At 44.7% G+C, this 22,621-nt stretch overlaps 1 protein-coding gene across 5 annotated transcripts in view; it reads right to left on the minus strand.

The window, feature by feature from the left end:
- The window catches only part of ints6l (integrator complex subunit 6 like), a 180,692-nt gene extending 159,051 nt beyond the window's left edge, over positions 1–21,641 (minus strand). For all 5 annotated transcript variants that reach the window (XR_010965808.1, XR_010965809.1, XM_067997343.1 and 2 more), the window contains exons 1-2: positions 21,432–21,641; positions 21,188–21,265 (exon numbers count right to left, since the gene is read on the minus strand). Coding sequence is in view for 3 of the 5 variants with exons in the window: in XM_067997343.1 (XP_067853444.1) it covers positions 21,188–21,265; positions 21,432–21,542 (189 nt within the window). In the remaining 2 variants the exon portion in view is untranslated. The remainder of the gene's footprint in view (positions 1–21,187; positions 21,266–21,431) is intronic.
- Positions 21,642–22,621: the final 980 nt, after the last annotated feature.

The following is a 22,621-nucleotide window of genomic DNA, read 5'->3' on the forward strand; positions in this document are numbered from 1 at the left end:
ATGAAGACATTCATCGCAAAAAGGACAACACATTGCAGTATCAGTCAGGATTCCTACTAGAGATAAGACGAGTGCCATCTTCAACATCAAAGGAGCTGGTTATACAAGCTGGAGTATGCCATTGCACAATGTTTGAAAACTTATATCCCACTTCAACATGTACTGGATATCGAGTGACCGGCCCTGCAAAGGAACTGGCCTATTCTCTGACTGCCAACATTGCAGAAACTGCAGGCTGGTATGATGCACACAATTGGCACAAGGTGGTCATCGTCTCCACACACCGATAAGTAGCAATAACAAAGCGCTCGTTCAGTTGCAGCCTCAGGTACAGACTGCTGCTAACGTTCTGTGCTACTGATACACCTCGACTGGTTTTAACACTACACTTCAATCAAAAATTTTGCATAAGCTGCACACTTCCTGTCCACAAACCTTACCACCTGCCATCACAATTTTGGGTCGTGCTTTTCTGTCAACGTTTATCAATGTAGATTGCTATGTGAACGTTTCCCATGCAATTTTGCGACGTCACCCGTTGAAGTGTAGTTGCAGGCTCTGACCACCAGAATCATACCTTTCAGCCAACGTCCCAGACTCTTCCATCACCATCCCTGGGTATGTCCTGTCCAACTGGCAGGACAGAACCACCAGATGTGGAAGTACAGTGATATACAGTCAGGAGGGCGTGGCCCTGGGAGTCCCCAACATTGACTCCGAACCCCATGAAATCTCATGACATCAAACATTGGCAAGGAAACCTCCTGCTGATTACCACCGACCGCCCTCCCTCAGCTGATGAATCAGTCTTCCTCCATGTTGATCACCACTTGGAAGCACCGAGGGTAAGCAAGGGCACAGAATGTACTCTGGATGGGGGACTTCAATGTCTATCACCAAGAGTGGCTCGGTAGCACCACTACTGACCAAGCTGGCCGAGTCCCGAAGGACATAGCTGCCAGAATGGGCCTGCAGCAGGTGGTGAGCGAACCAACACGAGGGAAAAACCTACTTGACCTCATCCTCACCAATCTACCTGTCCCAGATGCATCTGTCCATGGCAGCATTGGTAGGAGTGACCACCGCACAGTCCTTGTGGAGATGAAGTCCCATCTTCACACTGAGGACACCATCCAACGTATTGTTTAGCACTACCACCGTGCTAAATGGGATAGATTCAGAACAGATATAGCAGCTCAAAACCGGGCATCCATGAGGCGCTGTGGACCATCAGCAGCAGCAGAATTGTATTCCAGCACAATCTGTAACCTCATGGCCCCGCATATTCCTCACTCTACCATTGCCAACAAGCCAGGGGATCAACCCTGGTTCAATGAGGAGCGTAGAGAGCATGCCAGGAGCAGCCAACCTGGTGAAGCTAAAACACAGGACTACATGCATGCTAAACAGCAGAAGCAACATGCTATAGACAGACCTAAGCGATTCCACAACCAACAGATCAGATCAAAGCTCTGCAGTCCTGCCATATCCAGTTGTGAATGGTGGTGAACAATTAAACAACTAATGGGAGGAGGAGGCTCTGCAAACATCCCCATCCTCAATGATGGCAGAGTCTAGCACATGAGTGCAAAAGACCAGGCTGAAGCGTTTGCAACCATCTTCAGCCAGAAGTGTCGAGTGGATGATCCATCTCGGCCTCCTCCCGATATCCCCACCTTCACAGCAGCCAGTCTTCAGCCAATTCGATTCACTCAACGTGATATCAAGAAACGGCTGAATGCACTGGATACAACAAAGGCCGTGAGCCCCGATAACATCCCGGCTACAGAGCTGAAAGCTTATGCTCCAGAACTAGCCACGCCTTTAGCCAAACTCTCAGAGTCCGAGAGGTGAGCGCAGTGTAAAGGGAGAGCCCGAGAGTGGGACGAGAGTCCTTCAGGTGAGCGCAGTATAAAAGGAGAGTCCGAGAGCGGGACGAGAGACTGAGAGGTAAGCTCAGTGTAAAAGGAGAGTCCCAAGAGTTGAGCACAGTGTAAAAGGAGAGTCCGAGAGCGGGACGAGAGACTGAGAGGTAAGCGCAGTGTAAAAGGAGAGTCCCGAGAGCGGGAATACAGTCCGAGAGGTGAACGCAGTGTAAATCGAAGGCAAGTCATGGCAGCAGAGCTCGCAACTGTGATATGCTCCTCCTGCACTATGTGGGAAGTCATGGACACTACAGGTGTCCCTGGCAACCATGTGTGCAGGAAGTGTGTCCAGTTGCAGTTACTGGCTAACCGTATTTCGGAGCTGGAGCTTTTTTATTTATTCGTTCATGGGATGTGGGCGTCGCTGGCGAGGCCAGCATTTATTGCCCATCCCTAATTGCCCTCGAGAAGGTGGTGGTGAGCCACCTTCTTGAACCGCTGCAGTCCGTGTGGTGAAGGTTCTCCCACAGTGCTGTTAGGTAGGGAGTTCCAGGATTTTGACCCAGCGACGATGAAAGAATGGCGATATATTTCCAAGTCAGGATGGTGTGAGACTTGGAGGGGAACGTGCAGGTGGTGTTGTTCCCATGTGCCTGCTGCTCTTGTCCTTCTAAGTGGTAGAGGTTGCGGGTGGATTCACTGTGGAGCATCCGCAATGCTGAGATTATCGTGGATAGCATGTTCAGTGAGGTGGTCACACCGCAGGTAAAGATTATGCAGGCAGAAAGGAAATGGGTGACCGCCAGGCAGAGTAAAAGGACTAGGCAGGTACAGCAGGAGTCCCCTGGGGCCATCTCCCTCTCAAACAGATATTCTGCTTTGGATACGGTTGGGGCAGATGGCTTATCAGGGGAAAGCAGCAAGAGCCAAGTTCGTGGCGCCACGGGTGGCACTGCTGCACAGGAGGGCAGCAATAAGAGTGGCAGGGCTATACTGATAGGGGATTCAATTGTAAGGGGAACAGATAGGCGTTTCTGCAGCCGCAAATATGACTCTACGAGGGTATGTTACCTCCCTGGTGCTAGGGTCAAGGATGTCACGGAGCAGCTGCAGGGCATTCTGGAGGGGGAGGGTGAACAGCCAGTAGTCATGGGCCATATTGGTACCAACGACACAGATAGAAAAAGGGATGAGGTCCTGCAAGGTGAATTTAAGGAGTTAGGAGATAAATTAAAAAGCAGGACCTCAAAGGTAGTGATCTCAGGATTACTAACAGTGCCACGTGTTAGTGAGTATAGGAACAGGAGAATAGACCAGATAAATGCGTGGCTGCAGGGATTGCGTAGGAGGGAGGGATTTAGATTCCTGGGTCATTGGGACCGGTTCTGGGGAAGGTGGGACCCGCACAAGCAGGATGGGTTACACCTGAGGAGCACCGGGACCAATGTCCTCATGGGGGTGTTTGATAGTGCTTTTGGTTAGGTTTAAACTAGAATGGCAGGGAGATGGGAACCTGAGCAGGGAGACAGAGGAGGGAGAAACAAGGATGGAAACAAAAGACAGAAAGGGAAGAAGCAATAGTGAAAGGCAGAGTAAACAAGGGCGAAAAACAAATAGGGCCATAGTGCAAAATAAAACTAAGATGACTCGCAATCTTAAAAAGACAAGTCTAAAGGCATTGTGTCTTAAAGCACGGAGCATTCGCAATAACATAGATGAATTAACAGCGCAGATAGATATTAACGGTTATGATATAGTTGCGATTACGGAGACATGGCTGCAGGGTGACCAAGGATGGGAACTGAACATCCAGGGGTATTCAATATTTAGGAAGGACAGGCAAAAAGGGAAAGGAGGTGGGGTAGCGTTGTTAGTAAAGGAGGAAATCAATGCAATAGTGAGGAAGGATATTGGCTCGGAAAATCACGATGTGGAATCTGTATGGGTGGAGCTAAGAAACACCAAGGGGCAGAAAACGTTGATGGGTGTTGTCTGTAGGCCCCCAAACAGTAGTGGAGATGTAGGGGAGGGCATTAAACAGGAAATTAGAGACGCATGCAAGAAGGGTACAACTATAATTATGGGTGACTTTAATCTACATATAGAATGGTCAAACCAAATTAGCAATAATACTGTGGGGGAGGAATTCCGGGAGTGTGTACTTGATTGTTTTCTAGACCAATACGTTGAGGAACCAACTAGAGAACAGGCGATCCTAGACTGGGTATTGTGCAATGAGAAAGGATTAATTAACAATCTTGTTGTGCGTGGTCCCTTAGGGAAGAGCGACCATAACATGATAGAATTCCTCATTAAGATGGAGAGTGAAGTAGTTGAATCTGAAACTAGGGTCCTGAATCTAAATAAAGGAAATTACGAAAGTATGAGGTGCAAGTTGGCTATGATAGATTGGGGAACTATACAAAAAGGGATGACGGTGGATAGGCAATGGCTAATATTTAAAGAACGTGTGCAGGAATTACAACAATTATTCATTCCTGTCTGGCGCAAAAATAAAACAGGAAAGGTGGCTCAACCGTGGCTTACAAAAGAAATTAGTGATAGCATTAGATCCAAAGAGGAGACACATAAAATTGCAAGAAAAAGCAGCATGCCTGAGGATTGGGAGCAGTTCAGAATTCAGCAAAGGAGGACAAAGAGATTGATTAAGAGGGGAAAAATAGAGTATGAGAGTAAACTAGCAGGGAACATAAAAACTGACTGTAAAAGCTTCTATAAATATGTCAAGAGAAAAAGATTAGTGAAGACAAATGTAGGTCCCTCACAGTCAGAAATGGGGGAAATTATAATGAGGAACAAAGAAATGGCAGAACAATTAAACACATACTTTGGTTCTGTCTTCACAAAGGAGGACACAAATAACCTCCCAGAAATGTTAGGGAACCAAGGGTCTGGTGAGAGGGAGGAACTGAAGGAAATCAGTATTAGTAAAAAAAAAAGTGCTAAGGAAATTAATTGGGCTAAAGGCTGACAAATCCCCAGGGCCTGATAATCTACATCCCAGAGTACTAAAGGAAGTGGCCCTGGAAATGGTGGATGCATTGGTGATCATCTTCCAAAATTCTATAGACTCTGGAACAGTTCCTACAGATTGGAGGGTGGCAAATGGAACCCCACTATTTAAAAAAGGAAGGAGAAAGAAAAAACAGGGAATTACAGACCAGTTAGCCTAACATCAGTAGTGGGGAAAATGCTAGAGTCCATCAAAAAGATGTGATAATAGAACACTTGGAAGGCATTAACGGAATTGGACAAAGTCAGCATGGGTTTATGAAAGGGAAATCATGCTTAACAAATCTACAGGAGTTTTTTGAGGATGTAACTAGTAGAATAGATAGGGGAGAACCAGTGGATGTGGTGTATTTGGATTTTCAGAAGGCTTTTGATAAGGTCCCACACAAGAGGTTAGTGTGCAAAATTAAAGCACATGGGATTGGGGGGGAATATACTGGCATGGATTGAGAATTGGTTGACAGACAGGAAACAGAGAATAGGAATAAACGGGTCTTTTTCCGGGTAGCAGGCAGTGACTAGTGGGGTAATGCAGGGATCAGTGCTTGGGCCCCAGCTATTCACAATATATATCAATGATTTGGATGAGGGAACTGAATGTAACATTTCCAAGTTTGCAGACGACACAAAGCTGGGGTGGAATGTGAGCTGTGAAGAGGATGCAAAGAGGCTCCAATGTGATTTAGACAAGTTGGGTGAGTGGGCAAGAACATGGCAGATGCAATATAACGTGGATAAATGTGAGGTTATCCACTTTGGTTGTAAAAACAGAAAGGCAGATTATTATCTGAATGGTGATAGGTTGGGAAAAGGGGAGGTGCAACGAGACCTGGGTGTCCTTGTACACCAGTCGCTGAAAGCGAGCATTCAGGTGAAGCAAGCAGTTAGGAAGGCGAATGGTATGTTGGCCTTCATTGCAAGAGGATTTGAGTACAGGAGCAGGGATGTCTTACTGCAGTTATACAGGGCCTTGGTGAGACCACATCTGGAGTATTGTGTGCAGTTGGGTCTCTTTTTCTGAGGAAGGATGTCCTTGCCATGGAGGGAGTGCAAGGAAGGTTTACCAGACTGATTCCTGAGATGGCAGGACGTATGAGGAGAGATAGAGAACTAACCGCGTCTCTAGCCAAACTGTTCCAGTACAGCTACAAAACTGGCATCTACCCGACAATGTGGAAAATTGCCCAGGTATGTCCTGTCCACAAAAATCTGGCCAATTACCACCCCATCAGTCTACTCTCAATCGTCAGCAAAGTGATGGAAGGTGTCGTCGACAGTGCTATCAAGCGGCACTTACTCACCAATAACCTGCTCACCGATGTTCAGTTTGGGTTCCGCCAGGACCACTCGGCTCCAGACCTCATTACAGCCTTGGTCCAAACATGGACAAAAGAGCTGAATTCCAGAGGTGAGGTGAGAGTGACTACCCTTGACATCAAGGCAGCATTTGACCAAGTGTGGCACCAAGGAGCCCTAGTAAATTTGAAGTCAATGGGAATTAGGGGGAAAACCCTCCAGTGGCTGGAGTCATACCTAGCACGAAAGAAGATGGTAGTAGTTGTTGGAGACCAATCATCTCAGCCCCAGGACATTGCTGCAGGAGTTCCTCAGGGCAGTGTCCGAGGCCCAGCCATCTTCAGCTGCTTCATCAATGACCTTCCCTCCATCATAAGGTCAGAAATGGGGATGTTCGCTGATGATTGCACAGTGTTCAGTTCCATTCGCAACCCCTCAGATAATGAAGCAGTCCGAGCCCGCATGCAGCAAGACCTGGACAACATCCAGGCTCGGGCTCATAAGTGGCAAGGAACATTCACGCTAGACAAGTGTCAGGCAATAACCATCTCCAACAAGAGAGAATCTAACCACCTCCCCTTCACATTCAACGGTATTACCATCGCCAAATCCCCCACCATCAACATCCTGGGGGTCACCATTGACCAGAAACTTAACTGGACCAGCCATATAAATACTGTGGCTACAAGAGAAGGCCAGAGGCTGGGTATTCTGCGGCGAGTGACTCACCTCCTGACTTCCCAAAGCCTTTCCACCATCTACAAGGCCCAAGTCAGGAGTGTGATGGAATACTCTCCACTTGCCTGGATGAGTGCAGCTCCAACAACACTCAAGAAGCTCAACACCATCCAGGAAAAAGCAGCCTGCTTGATTGGCACCCCATCCACCGCCCTAAACATTCACTCCCTTCACCATCGGCACACCGTGGCTGCAGTGTGTACCATCCACAGGATGCAGTGCAGCAACTTGCCAAGGCTTCTTCGACAGCACCTCCGAAACCCATGACCTCTACCACCTCGAAGGACAAGGGCAGCAGGCACATGGGAACAACACCACCTGCACGTTCCCCTCCAAGTCACACACCATCCCGACTTGGAAACATATCACCATTCCTTCATCGTCGCTGGGTGAAAATCCTGGAACTCCCTACGTAACAGCACTGTGGGAGAACCGTCACCACATGGACTGCAGTGGCTCAACGCGGCTCACCACCACCTTCTCAAGGGCAATTAGGGACGGGCAATAAATGCTGGCCTTGCCAGCGACGCCCACATCCCATGAACGAATAAAAAAAAAGTTCTGTGGAGCAAGTTTCTGAAATATCTCTCCCAACTCCGTTGCCAGCTTAAATATAACTTTTTTAAAAATTATACATAATCTACCTTTGGCCAACACCACAAGCAATTAACTGGTACTTACTTAAGTACTAGTAAATTTCGCATGATATTCCACGATCAGCTGATGATTGTTTTTATGTATGAAATAGCAACAGAGTTTGAAGAGACTTTAGAAATCCACTCCCAAGAGTCACCTCGTGACCTGAGCACACACTACATCATTACCGGCAACTGTTTACATACAGGATCCCATTCTAAATGCCAATTAATTTTGTCCCGGATTAATGTCTCCAATGGCTTCCACACCACTGACGTTAGGCTGACTGGCCTGTAGTTGCCAGGTTTATCCTGCTCCCCTTTTTTGAATTGGGGTTTAACATTTGCAATCCTCCAGTTCTCTGGCACCATCCCACATCTAAGGAGGATTGGAAGATTGAGGCCAGAGCCTCTGCAATTTCCCCCCTTGCTTCCCTCAGCAACCTAGGATGCATCCCATCTGGACTGGGTGACTTTTGTACTTTGAGCGCTGCCACCTTTTTCATATTGAATACAGGAGTTGGGATGTCTTGTTGAAGTTGTACAAGACATTAGTAAGGCCACACTTGGAATACTGTGTACAGTTCTGGTCACCCTATTATAGAAAGGATATTATTAAACTAGAAAGAGTGCAGAAAAGATTTACTAGGATGCTACCGGGACTTGATGGTTTGACTTATAGGGAGAGGTTAGACAGACTGGGACTTTTTTCCCTGGAGAGTAGGAGGTTAAGGGGTGATCTTATAGAAGTCTATAAAATAATGAGGGGCATAGATAAGGTAGATAGTCAAAATCTTTTCCCAAAGGTAGGGGAGTCTATAAAGAGGGGGCATAGATTTAAGGTGAGAGGGGAGAGATACAAAAGGGTCCAGAGGGGCAATTTTTTCACTCAAAGGGTGGCGAGTGTCTGGAACGAGCTGCCAGAGGCAGTAGTAGAGGCGGGTACAATTTAGTCTTTTAAAAAGCATTTGGACAGTTACATGGGTAAGATGGGTATAGAGGGATATGGGCCAAGTGCAGGCAATTGGGACTAGCTTAGTGGTATAAACTGGGCGACATGGACATGTTGGGCCGAAGGGCCTGTTTCCATGTTGTAAACTTCTATGATTCTATACCTCTTCTTGATCTATTTTTATCCTATCCAATTTCTCTACTGTCTCCTCCTTTATTGTGACATTGGCAGCATCCTCTTTAGTGAAGACAGATGCAACGTACTCATTAAGTACCTCAGCTATGCCCTCAGCCTCCAAAAGAAGATCTCCTTTTTGTCCCTAATCAGCTCCACCCTTCCTTTGACTACCCTTTTATTATTTATATTTTTATGAAAGACTTTTGGATTCCCTTTTATGTTAGCCACTAATCTATTCTCATACACTCTCTATGCCCTCTTATTTCCTTGTTTACATCTCCTCTGTACTTTCTGTGTTCAGCCCGGTTCTTTACTGAATTATGAAGCTGTCATTCATCATAAGGCTCCTTTTTCTGTTTCATTTTAATCTCTATATCTTTAGTCATCCAGGGAGCTCTAGCTTTGGATGCTCTTCCTTTCCCCCTCGTGGGAATGTATCTAGTCCGTACCCAAACTATCTCCTCTTTGAAAGCTTCCCATTGCTCATTTACTATTTTACCTGCCAATCTTTGATTCCAATCCATCTGAGCCAGATCCCTTTACAACTCACCGAAAGCATACTCCTCCAGTTGAGTATTTTCACATTTGATTTTTCCTTGTCCTTTTCCATAACTACTCTAAACCTAATGATGTTTCCCAAATGCTCTCTCACCGAAACACACCCCACTTCATTCCCCAGAACTGGATGCAGCACTGCTTCCTTCCTCATTGAGCTGGAAACATACTGATCAAGAAAGTTCTCTTGTACACATTTCAGGAATTCCTTCCTCTCTTTGCTAGTCATAGAACCGTAGTAATTGCAGCACAGAATAAGGACATTCCGCCCATCCCATTTGTACTGGGTTCTTCAAATTGTTGCTATTCTCAAGTCCTTTCATTTCTGGTTAGTTTCAGGACTTCGCCATCGTCCAAGCTAACTGTTCAGCTTAACACTGAGGGGTTGCTGCATTGTCAGAGGTGCTGTTGTTCAAATGAGACAGTAAATCAAGTCCTGACAGTTCAGGTGAACAGAAAAGATCCCATGGCACTATTAGAAGAGCTGGGAGTTCTCCCACAACATCTCTGCCTCAACCAAAACCAGCAAAAACAAATTAACTGGTCATTCGTTTTTTGTGAGATCTGTCTGTGCACAAAGTGACTGCCACATTTGCCTACAGTAACTGGGACTACTTCAAAAAATAATTCATAGATGTGAACTGCGTTGGGATGCCCTGACGACATCATAAGGCACTAAATAAATGTAAGCGCGCTCCCACTTTAAGAACCTATGTACATAATCTGGGCCCACACTTCAGTGAAGTACAGAGGGAATGCTGCACTGTCTTTCGGATGAGATGGTAAACCAAGGCCCCGTCTACCTGTTCAGGTGGACATTAAAGATCACTTTTTCAAAACACTGCAGGGAATTCTCCCAGTGTCTTAGCCAAGGTTTATCCTTCAACTAACACAACCGAAACAGATTAATTGGTCATTTATCTCATTGCTGTTTGTGGGAGCTTGCTGTGTGAAAATTGGCTGCTGCGTTTCCCTATATAACAAAACTGACTACACTTCAAAATAACTTCATTAGACGTGAAGCATTTTGGGATGTTCTGATGATGTAAAGGGCACCTACATTAGAATTAACAGCACTGAAACAGGCCATTCGGCCCAACAGGTCCATGCCGGTATTTATACTCCACACGAGTCTCCTCCCTCCCTATTTCATCTAACCCTATCAGCATAACCTTCTATTCCTTTCTCCCTCATGTGTTTATCTGGCTTCCCCTTAAATGCATCCATGCTAGTCGCCTCAACTACTCCTTGTGGTAGCGAGTTCCACATTCTAACATATAAATGGAACTTCTTATTTCAGCTTTTCTCAACTTTCTCTGGAAAATCCTCAATTTTTCAATCATAGAATCATAACAACAGAGAAAGAGGCCATTCATCCCATTGTACCTGTGCCAGCTCTTTGATAGAGCTTTACAATTAGTCCCACTCCCCTGCTCTTTCCCTGTAGACCTGCAAATTTTTCCTTTGAGAAATAAAAACTCCACGGGAAAAGTGATCCACCCGAGGCTAACTAAAGGAGTTAAGGTATTAGATTGAAAGAAGAGGCCTATAATGTTGCCAAGAAGAGTAATAAGCCTGGGGATTGGGAGAGTTTTAGAAACCAACAAAGGATGAGCAAAAAGTTGATAAAAAGGGAGAAAATAGAATATGAAAGTAAACTAGCAAGAAATATAAAAACAGATTGCAAGAGCTTCTACAAGTAAAAAGGAAGAGAGTAGCAAAAGTAAATGTTGGTCCCTCAGAGGCTGAGACAGGAGAAATTATAATGGGGAATCAGGAAATGGCAGATGCGCTAAACAAATATTTTGTATCTGTCTTCACAGTAGAAGACACAAAAAGCATACCTGAAATAGTGGGGAACCAAGGGGTAAATGAGAGCGACGAACTTAAAACAATTAAGATCACTAGAGGAAAAAGTACTGGACAAACTAATGGTTCTAAAAGCCGACAAATCCCCTGGACCTGATGGCCTACATCCTAGGGTTCTAAAAGAAGTGGCTGCAGAGATAGCGGATGCATTGGTTATGAGCTTCCAGAATTCTCTAGATTCTGGAATGGCCCCAGTGGATTGGAAAGTAGCAAATGTTATCCCGCTATTCAAGAAGGGAGGGAGAGAGAAAAGAGGGAACTACAGGCCAGTTAGCCGGACATTGATCATCAGGAAAATTAAGGAAGTGGTAACAGGGCACTTAGAAAATCATAATTTGATTAGACAGGTCAACATGGTTTTATGAAAGGGAAATCATGTTTGACAAATTGATTACGAGTTTTTTAAGGATGTAACTAGCAGGATATATAAAGGGGAACCAGTGGATGTAGTATATTTGGATTTTCAAAAAGCATTCGATAAGGTGCCACATAAAAGGTTGTTACACAAGGTAAGGGCTCATGGGGTTGGGGGTAATATAGCAGATTGGTTAAAGGACAGAAAAGAGAGTAGGAATAAACAGGTCATTTGCAGGTTGGCAGGCTGTAACTAGTGGGGTGCGGCAGGGATCAGTACTTGGGCCTCAGCTATTTACAATCTATATTAATGACTTAGATGAAGGGACCGAGTGTAATGTATCCAAGTTTGCTGACGATACAAAGCTAGGTGGGAAAGTAAGCTGTGAAGAGGACACAGAGTCTGCAAAGGGATATAGACAGGTTAAGTGAGTGGGCAAGAAGGTGGCAGATGGAGTATAATGTGGGGAAATGTGAAGTTATTCACTTTGGTAGGTAGAAAAACAGAATATTTTTTAAGTGGTGAGAAATTATTCAATGTTGCTGCCCAGAGAGACTTGGGTGTCTTCATACAAGAAACACCAACAGTTAGTATGCAGGTACAGCAAGCAATTAGGAAAGCAAATGGCATGTTGGCCTTTATTGCAAGGGGGCTGGAGCAAGGAAGTCTTACGATAGTTGTACAGGGCTTTAGTGAGACCTCACCTGGAGCAATTGATCTCCTTATCTAAGGAAGGATATACTTGCCTTGAAGGGGATACAATGAAGGTTCACTAGATTAATTCCTGGGATGAGGGGGTTGTCCTATGAGGAGAGGTTAAGTTGAATGGGCCTATTCTCTCTGGAGTTGAAAAATGAGAGGTGATCTCATTGAAACATAAAAGATTATTAGGGGGCTTGACAGAGTAAAGGCTAAGAGATTGTTTCCCCTGGCTAGAGAATCTAGAACTAGAGGGCACAGTCTCAGCATAAGGGGTCGGCCATTCAAGACTGAGATGAGAAGGAATTTCTTCACCCAGAGGGCTGTGGATGCTCGGTCATTGAATATATTCAACACTGAGATGGATAGATTTTTGGACTCTAGGGGAAATCAAGGGATGTGGGGATCGGGTGGGAAAGTGGAGTTGAGGTTGAAGATCAACCATGATCTTATTGAATGGCGGAACAGGCTCGACTGGCCGTATGACCTACTCCTTCTCCTATTTCTTATGTTTTCAAGTATATATCCATTTCCCAATGAAAGTTGCTATTGAATCCACTTCCACCACCGTTTCAGGCAGTGCACTGAATTTTTTTCTAAATTTGATCCAAAAATTAATAAAAATTGAAGAGCTTTATCACAGACTATTTGTCTTTATTGGTGTTGAATAAAATTCATTGGCCAGCACAAAGTGGGTGAAAATCCCCTTTTAACAAAAACAGGAAAATGCCCATTTTTCCCCGTAATTAAGGAGCCACTAACGGAAATCACCGAAACACACAGCTTCAAAATGTGCAAAATTGTAGAATGTAAATACCAGAAAAACAGGCAATCATGTTTCATTAAGAAATTTCTCCAGAAAGGACAGGAAAAGGTGGGTCACGTGCAATAGCAGCTATCAACAACTTGTCGACAGTAACCTCCTTGAAGGACACAGCATCGCCAGCAGAGTGCAAGGCAATGAATAAACATCAACTTCCAACAGACTTTACAACCCAAAAGGCAACAATGATGTGGGTTTAAAAATGCAGAAAAACTCATGAATGTATGCAAGATCCATCAGTATATGTACGCAAAGTACAAATTTTGTGACCTTAAAAAAAGAGGTAAAGTAACTAATTGTGTGAACATTAATCAGATGTTTTTGTAGCACTGAACACTGCTCAATATTCACCCAGAAAACATCAACGTTACTCCCCTGCCTGGGCACAATTCTGTTCCTTAAACAAAACTGCAGGGCTCCCAAAATGTTATTTTAAATAACGATGAGCATTAGGAACCTTACTCGTGGCTCTCTGCAGCTTTTTCAGAGCCTGCAATCAGGTCTTTTTGCCATTTTATTGCGTACGACCATTGACTATCTGACTAAGAACATCCAAGGATCAGCCCCTGGTTTATGGTGTTTGCTGATAATAACTCGGGATTACCAATGGCCCCAGTTTCCTCAGGCTAGGAGGGTGGACAAGGTTCCAATCCCAACTGTTCCCCAGTGTGTCCCAGCCCTAGAAAAGGTATGCACATGGTTGCCCGGGCATCCAAAAATTTAAAACAAATAAAAATTAAGAGTTTTATCGCAAACTATTTGTCTTTATTGATGTTAAATAAAATTGATTGTCAATAGAAAGGGCGTGAAAATCCCCTTTTAACAGGAAATGCCCATTTTCTCCATAATTAAGGACCCACTAACAGAAATCACCAGAACACACAGCTTCGAAATGTGCAAAATCTCAGAACATCATCTCACTAATGGTACGTTAATATCAGAGAAAAACAAACACTCATTTTTCATTAGTAGAAATTTGTCCACAAAAGACAGGAAAGGCTGGGTCACACGCAGTAAGAGCTGCCAACTATCTGCCGACTGTAACCTCCTCGAAGGACGCAGCATCACCATCCATGGTAGGATCAGGATCAGGTGTGAGGCCCCCGTGGTTAAATGACCCATCCTTCACCGTTGAGGTTCACAAATGAAGTATTGCTGCTTCCGCGAGCCACCAGAAAGCTGCCCCTGCCAAGGAAGTGGGCTCCAGCAGAAATCAGCACTTTCAGGACAGTGGAGTTGGGGGGAGAAAAGCAGAGAAAATTGGAGGGAAAAAAATAAATTCTTGTTGACAAGCTACTTTTGCATGTTCTCAGTGACATTCCATCACAAAGCGCATGTAAACTGAGGAGTCAGACTCAATTGTACACTGCCACTACACATTCGTAGAGGGAACCTTAAAGTTAAGTTCCTGGCAGACTCCCAACCTTAAACTGGAATGTTTTACAACTAGTCATGTTTAATTTTGAGTTGAGTTTTAAACACAATAAGGCAAAAAATAAAGAGAGAAATACACAGCAGGATCCTCAGCACCTAAACTGCCGTGACTATTTACACATCCATCTACTATTTCTTCACCACTCCACTGAGATGATTTACCACTTTATATGGCTTTCCAAAAAAAATTTTGCCAACCATTAAACCCATTTACCACGGCTCTGGCAGCAGTCAGCGCTCCTAACTCATGACATGTGCCCATTATTCTAATCCCCCTTTGTTTTTAGTTCTGTAATGGGGTTCACTTATCTTCAAGTTCGGAGGAAAAGTGTATCACCAAAATAATAACCCAGGGCCATCCAATTTTTCATCTTCATGGCCCATTTAAGTGCCTAACACTGAGCCTCGCAGGCCACATATAAAGTTTAAATAAAAACAGAAAATGCTGGAAATACTCAGCAAGTCAGGCAGCATCCATGGAGAAAGAAACAGAGTTAACATTTCAGGTCAAAGACCTTCCCTCAGACCTGACGAAAGGTCTTCGATCTGAAACATTAACTCTGTTCCTTTCTCCACAGGTGCTGCCTCACTTGCTGAGTATTTCCAGCATTTTCTGTTTTTATTTCAGATTTCCAGCATCCGCACTATTTTGCTTTTGTTATAAAGTTTAAATCCCTGCTTCCATTGATTGACATTAATCTCAAGCTGACGATACTGATAGGAGTCGGCCGTGGCTCACTGGGTATCACTCTCACCTCAGAGTCAGAAGGTTGCGGGTTCAAATCCCACTCCAGAGGCTTGAGCACAAAATCTAGGCTGACATTCCCAGTGCAGTACTGCCTTTCAGATGAGACTTTAAACCGAGGCCCCATCTGCCCTCTCAGGTAGATGTAAAAGATCCCATGGCACTATTTCGAAGAGGAGCTGGGGAGTTGTGCCCGGTGTCCTGGCCAATATTTAACCTTTAGCCAACACCTAAAACAGATTATCGGGTCATTATGTCACTACTGTTTGAGAGACCTTGCTCTGTGCAAATTGGCTGCCGGGTCTCGTACATTAATCAGTAACTACACTTCAAAAGAGTACTTCATTGGCTGTAAAGTGCTTTCGGATATCCTGAAGTCGTGAAAGGCGCTATAGAAAAGCAAGTCTTTCTTTTTTACTCCGATTTCAAATTTATGGACCAATAAGGTAGCCGTCCTTTACAATGCTCCAGGCCTACAAAATTCACAGGTACAATAGGGCAAGAAATAAGAAATAAGAGGGCAAATGGAAATTCATGAGCCAGTTAGACAGGGCTCCTGGGGGCAGACTTAACCCTTGTAACTATCTACATTAGCCTATCTATTTAGATGCTGACAGAGCTACCACTGTATTTCCCTAAAAGGATTAAGTTTGTGTTCAATGTTTGAGAAAGAATAAGCTTGCATTTATATAGCACTTTCCACATCCTCAGCACATCCCAAAGCACTTCAGTCAATTAATTACTTTTGAAGCGCAGTCACTGTTTTGTAGGCAAACAGCAGCCAGTTTGTGCACAGCAAGATCCAACAAACAGCAAATGAGATGAATGACCAGCTAATCTGTTTTAGCAATGTTAGCAGAGGGATAACTGCTGGCTCAGAAACCAGGAGAACTTTCCACTCTTCTTCGGATAATGCCATGGGATGTTTTACATCCACAAAAGCAGGCAGACAAGGCCTCAAGTTTAACGTCTCATCCAAAAAACAGTATCTCTGATATTTACCATGGAATGGGGCTGAAACAGACAACCTTCTGACTCAACCACTTGCGCTATATAAAAAGAACTTGCATTTACATAGCGTACACATGGAGTCTGACATTGTGATTTTGGATGATGTCGCCGAGGGGCAGGAGAAATTATAACGGGGAATAAGGAAATGGCAGAGACGTTAAACAAACAACATACCAGAAATAGTAGGGAATCAAGGGGCTAAGGAGAGCGAGGAAATTAAAGCAATTAAGATTAGTAAAGAAAAAGTACTGGGAGAATTTAATGGGACTAAAAGCCGACAAATCCCCTAGGCCTGATGGCCTACATCCTCGGGTTTTAAAAAAAAAGGTGGCTGCAGAGATAGTGGATGCATTGGTTTTGAATGGTCCCCGTGGATTGCAAGGTAGCAAATGTAACCCTGCTATTCAAGAAAGGAGGGAGAGAGAAAACCGGGAACTATAGGCTAGTTAGCCTGACATCAGTCATCGGGAAAATGCTAGAATCTATTAAGGAAGTGGTAACAGGGCATTTAGAAAATCATAATATGATTAGGCAGAGTCAACACTGTTTTATGAAAGGGAAATCGTGCTTGATAAATCTATTAAGAGGTTTTTGAGGGTGTAACTAGCAGGGTAGATAAGGGGGAACCAGTGGATGAAGTCTATTTGGATTTTCAAAAGGCATTCAATAAGGTGCCGCAGAAGAGGTTGTTACACAAGATTAGGGCTCATAGGATTGGGGGTAATATATTAACATAGATTGAGGATTGATTAACGGACAGAAAACAGAGCGTTGGAATTAACAGGTCATTTTCAGGTTGGCAGGTTGTGGAGTGCTGCAAGGATCAGTGCTTAGGCCTCCACTATTTACAATCTATATCAATGACTTAGATGAGGGAACCAAGTATAATGGATCCAAGTTTACTAACGATATAAACTTAGGTGGGAAAGTAAGCTGTGAGGAAGACACAAAGAGTCTGCAAAAGGTTATAGACAGGTTAAGTGAATGGGCGAGAAGGCGGCAGATGGAGTATAATGGAATATAGGAACAGGAGTAGGCCATTCAGCCCCTCGTGCCTGCTCCGCCATTTGATAAGATCATGGCTGATCTGTGATCTAACTCCATATACCTGCCTTTGGCCCATATCCCTTAATAACTTTGGTTGCCAAAAAGCTATCTATCTCACATTTAAATTTAGTAATTGAGCTAGTATCAGTTGCCATATGCGGAAGAGAGTTCCAAACTTCTACCACCCTTTGTGTGTAGAAATGTTTTCTAATCTCACTCCTGAAAGGTCTGGCTCTAATTTTTAGACTGTGCCCCCTACTCCTAGAATCCCCAACCAGCGGAAATAGTTTCTCTCTATCCACCCTATCTGTTCCCCTTAATATCTTATAAACTTCGATCAGATCACCCCTTAACCTTCTAAACTCTAGAGAATACAATGTGGGGAAATGTGAAATTATTCACTTTGATAGGAAGAATAGAAAATCAATTTTTTTTTTAAAAGAAGATTAGAGGCTAAAAAAATGTTGGCAGTCAAAGGGATTTGGGTGTCCTTGTACACAAATCACAGAAAGTTAACATACAGGTACAGCAAGCAATTAGGAAGGCAAATGGCATGTTAGCCTTTATTGCAAGGGGGTTGGAGTATAAGAGTATGGAGGTCTTGCTTCAGTTATATAGGGCTCGGGTGAGACCACACTTGAAGTACTGTGTACAGTTTGGGTCTCCTTACCTAAGGAAGGATATACTTGCCTTAGAGGCAGTGCAACGAAGGTTCACTAGATTGATTCCTGGGATGAGACGGTTGTCCTATGAGGAGAGATTGAGTAGAATGGGGTTCTCTGGAGTTTAGAAGAATGATCTCGTAAGAATTTTATACGTTTCAGAGGGCTTAACAGGATAGAGGCTGTTTCCCCTGGCTGGAGAGTCTAGAACTAGGAGGCATAGTCTCAGCATAAGGGATTGGCCAATTGGGACTGAGATGAGAAGGGATTTCTTCACTCAGAGGGTTGTGAATCTTTGGAATTCTCTACCCCAGAGGGCTGTGGATGCTCAGTCGTTGAGTATATTCAAGGCTGAGATCGATGGATATTTGAATACTAACGGAATCAAGGGATATGAGGATAGGGCGGGAAAGTGGAGATGAGGTAGAAGATCAGCCATGATCTGATTGAATGGCGGAGCAGGCTTGAGGGGCCGTAGGGCCTACACCTGCTCCCATTTCTTATGGACAATGAGAAATGGTCGCCAAGCCAGAGGAGATAGTAGGAGGGGTGACTAAAAGCTTGCAGAAAGAAGTGGCTTTTAGGGAAGGTCTTGAAAGGAAAAGTGGGAGGGGGAGGGGTTTAGACAGGGATTTAGAGACAGAAAACACTGGTGGGATTTGTCTATAGGCCTCCAAACAGTAGTGGTAATGTAGGGGATGGCGTCAAACAGGAAATTAGAGATGCATGTAACAAGGGTACTACAGTAATCATAGGTGACTTTAATCTACATATAGACTGGCCAAACCAAATTAGCAATAATACTGTGGAAGATGAATTCCTGGAGTGTGTACGAGATGGTTTTTTAGACCAGTATGTTGAGGAGCCAACCAGGGAACAGGCTATCCTAGACTGGGTATTGTGCAATGAGAAGGGGTTAATTAATAATCTTGTTGTGCGGGGTCCTTTCGGGAAGAGTGACCATAACATGATAGAATTCTTCATTAAGATGGAAAGTGAAGTAGTCCCATCTGAAACTAGGGTCCTAAATCTAAACAAAGGAAACTACGAAGGTATGAGGAGTGAGTTGGCTATGATAGATTGGGAAGCTTCATTAAAAGGCATGACGATGGATAGGCAATGGCTAACATTTAAGGAATGAATGCATGAATTGCAACAATTATACATTCCTTTCTGACACAAAAACACAAAAGGAAAAGCTGCCCAACCATGGCTAACAAAAGAAATTAAGGATAGTATTAGATCCAAAGAGGAGTCATATAAAGTTGCCAGGAAAAGTAGCAAGCCTGAGGATTGAGAGCAGTTTAGAATTCAGCAAAAAAGGACCAAGAGATTGATTAAGAGGGGAAAAATAGAGTATGAGAGTAAACTTGCAAGGAACATAAAAGCAGACTGTAAAAGCTTCTACAAGTATGTAAAAGAAAAAGATTAGTGAAGACAAATGTAGGTCCCTTACAGTCAGAAACTGGAGAATTTATAATGGGGAACAAGGAAATGGCACAGCAATTAAACAAATACTTTGGTTCTGTCTTCTCAGAAGAGGACACATAACTTCCCAGAAATGCTAGGGAACCAAGGGACTAGAGAGAAGGAGGAATTAAAGGAAATTAGTATTAGTAAAAAAAGTGCTGGAGAAATTAACGGGACTGAAAGCCTGATAATCTACATCCCAGAGTACTAAAAGAGGTAGCCATGGAAATAGTGGATGCATTAATTGTCATCTTCCAAAATTCTATAGATTATGGAACAGTTCCTGCAGATTGGAGGGTGGAAAATGTAAACCCACTATTTAAAAACAGGGAACTACAGACTGGTTAGCCTAACATCAGTAGTAGGAAAAATGCTAGAATCTATTATAAAGGATTTGATAACAGGACTCTTAGAAAATATCAACGGGATAAGACAAAGTCAACATGGATTTATGAAAGGGAAATCGTGTTTGACAAACCTACTGGAGTTTTTTTTTGAGGATGTAACTGGTAGAATAGATAAGGGAGAACCAGTGGACGTGGTGTATTTGGATTTTCAGAAGGTCTTTGATTAAGAGGTTAGTGTGCAAAATTAAAGCAGATGGGATTGGGGGTAATATACTGGTATGGATTGAAAATTGGTTGACAGACAGGAAATATACCAGATGTCCTTGTTCACCAGTCACTGAAAGCAAACATGCAGGTGCAGCAAGCAGTTAGGAAGGCAAATGGTATGTTGGCCTTCATTGCAAGAGGATTTGATTTCAGGAGCAGGGGTGTCTTACTGCAGTTATACAGGGCCTTGGTGAGATCACACCTGGAGTACTGTGTGCAGTTTTGATCTCCTTACCTAAGAAAGGATATACTTGCCATAAAGAAAGTGCAACAAAGGTTCACCAGACTGATTTCTGGGATGGCAGGACTGTCGTATGCAGAGAGATTGGGTCCACTCGGCCTGTATTCACTCGAGTTTAGAAGAGAGGGGATCACATTGAAATGTATAAAATTCTGACAGGGCTAGACAGACTGGATGCAGGACGGATGTTTCCCCTGGCTGCGGGGGTCTAGAATGAGGGGTCACAGTCTCAGGATACGGGGTAGGACATTTAGGACTGAGATAAGGAGAAATTTCTTCACTCAGAGGGTGGTGAACCTGTGGAATTCTCTACCACAGAAGAGGCCAAGTCACTGAATATATTTATTAAGGAGCTAGATAGAATTTCTAGACACAAAAGGCATCAAGGGGTATGGGGGAAGAGAGCGGGAATATGGTATTGAGATAGAGGATCAGCCATGATCATATTGAATGGCGGAGCAGGCTCGAAGGGCCGAATGGCCTACTCCTGCTCCTATATTCTGGAGCGTGCAGCCTAGGTGCCTGAAGGTACAGCCGCCGATGGTGGGTTACCTTAGAGATTGGAGTCGGAGGAGCAGACCCGAATGTGTTTTTTTTTGGGGGGGGGGGGGGGGGGTGAAGGAGAGTGCTACCCACTGAGCCAAGCTGACAGAGGCCTGTATTACTGTCGCTTCCGAGAAGCGGGGCGAAGGCGCGCTGTCAGGAAGCTCGGGCGCTTCCGGTTTCTCGGGTGCGTGACGTCAGGTCGCCTGGGTGACGTCATCACGCCAGCCAATCTCCCGCCTCCAGCCATACAAAGAAAGCGGCCGCCATGTTAGGAGGCTGAGGCTGAGCCGCCGCCGCTCGGTCCCTGCTCGGTACCCGGGCCCGGCGAACAACAAACCGGCACTGTTCATTGCCCCTTTCCCTCACAGTCCTCTCTTCCCTCCCCACACTTCCCCCTGAGAATCACCATAAAGCCCTCACCTTAATGCCGTAGGGCGGCTCGTCGAACGTCACCAGCATGTACCTGTCGCCCCGACTGGCCGGATCGCGGGCTCGCAGCTGTGTGTGGAGAGAGAGAACACAACCATTGGGGGTTTTTTTGTATGTGTGTGTGTGGGGAAATTAAATAGAAGGTTCATCAACGCCGGGATGCTGAGGGGCGGCGGGCCGCTCGCGCCGCGCCCTCCCACTGAGGCGGTTATTTTTCAAATTATTTTTTTTTTACCTTCATGAAAATCTCAACCGCGCCTTTCGCTATGTCCAAGTACGTCGTTCCCAAGTAAGTGCGCTGGTTCATGGAGGCGGACGTGTCTATGAGGAAGAGTAGAATGGGCATTGTGCGGGCCTGTGAGAGGGTGAGGGTGAGCCAGGCCCGCCCGCTCTCTCTCTCTCTCTCTCTATTTGCCGGACGGACAACTTCTCCCGAAGCGCGGCATTGGGGGGGGGTGGGGGTGGGGGAGGAGAACACGTGACTGCCGGGCCGGGCGCCCTCCCATTGGCCGGTGGCTGCCCCTCATCTGCATATGCACAGGCGCGGCGAGCCGAGCATTCTGGGAGTTGTAGTCACCCAATGATACAAGCGCAGGAGGAGGCCACTCGGCCCGTCCTGCCCGTGTCTGCTCTTTGAAAGAGCGATCCGATTAGTCCCATTCCCCTGCATACCGGATCATTTCAACTCGCTGGCTAAGAAAAAATGTATACTGGCTCTTTTGCCCATCACCTTAAATCTGTGTCCTCTGGTTACCAACCCTTCTGCCAATGCTCTATCAAAACTGTTCATGATTTTGAACACCTATCAAATCTTCCTTTAACCATCTCTGTTCTGAGAACAACCCCAGCTTTTCCAGTCTATCCACATTACTGAAGTCCCTCATCCCTGCTACCATTCTAGTAAATCACCTCTCCACCCTCTCTAAGGCCTTGACATCCTTCTTATAAAGTATGGTGCCCAGAATTGAACACAATATTCCAGCTGAAGCTGAACCCAGTGTTTTATAAAGGGTTAGCAATAACTTCCTTGCTTTTGTACTCTATGCCTCTATTTATAATTGTAAACAATTTTACAACACCAAGTTATAGTCCAACAATTTTATTTGAAATTCACAAGCTTTCGGAGGCTTCCTCCTTCCTCAGGTGAATGTTGTGGAAATGAAATCCTCGAACCCTTCGCATTTATAAATCACAGAACAATGCCTGGTGATTACAGACAGTCTTTCCAACTGCCCGTTGCCACGGCAATCACAGTGTGCAGACAGAGAGGTGTTACCTAAAAGGCCACCGAATATACAAACCACCAAAAAAAACAGAGAGAGGCAGAAACATAGAAAAGACAGCAAATGACCCGTTATATTAAAAACAGATAACATTTGTTCGCTGGTGGGGTTACGTGTAGCGTGACATGAACCCAAGATCCCG

This window comes from Heptranchias perlo, chromosome 15 (genome assembly GCF_035084215.1).
Source record: "Heptranchias perlo isolate sHepPer1 chromosome 15, sHepPer1.hap1, whole genome shotgun sequence".
NCBI lineage: Eukaryota > Metazoa > Chordata > Chondrichthyes > Hexanchiformes > Hexanchidae > Heptranchias > Heptranchias perlo.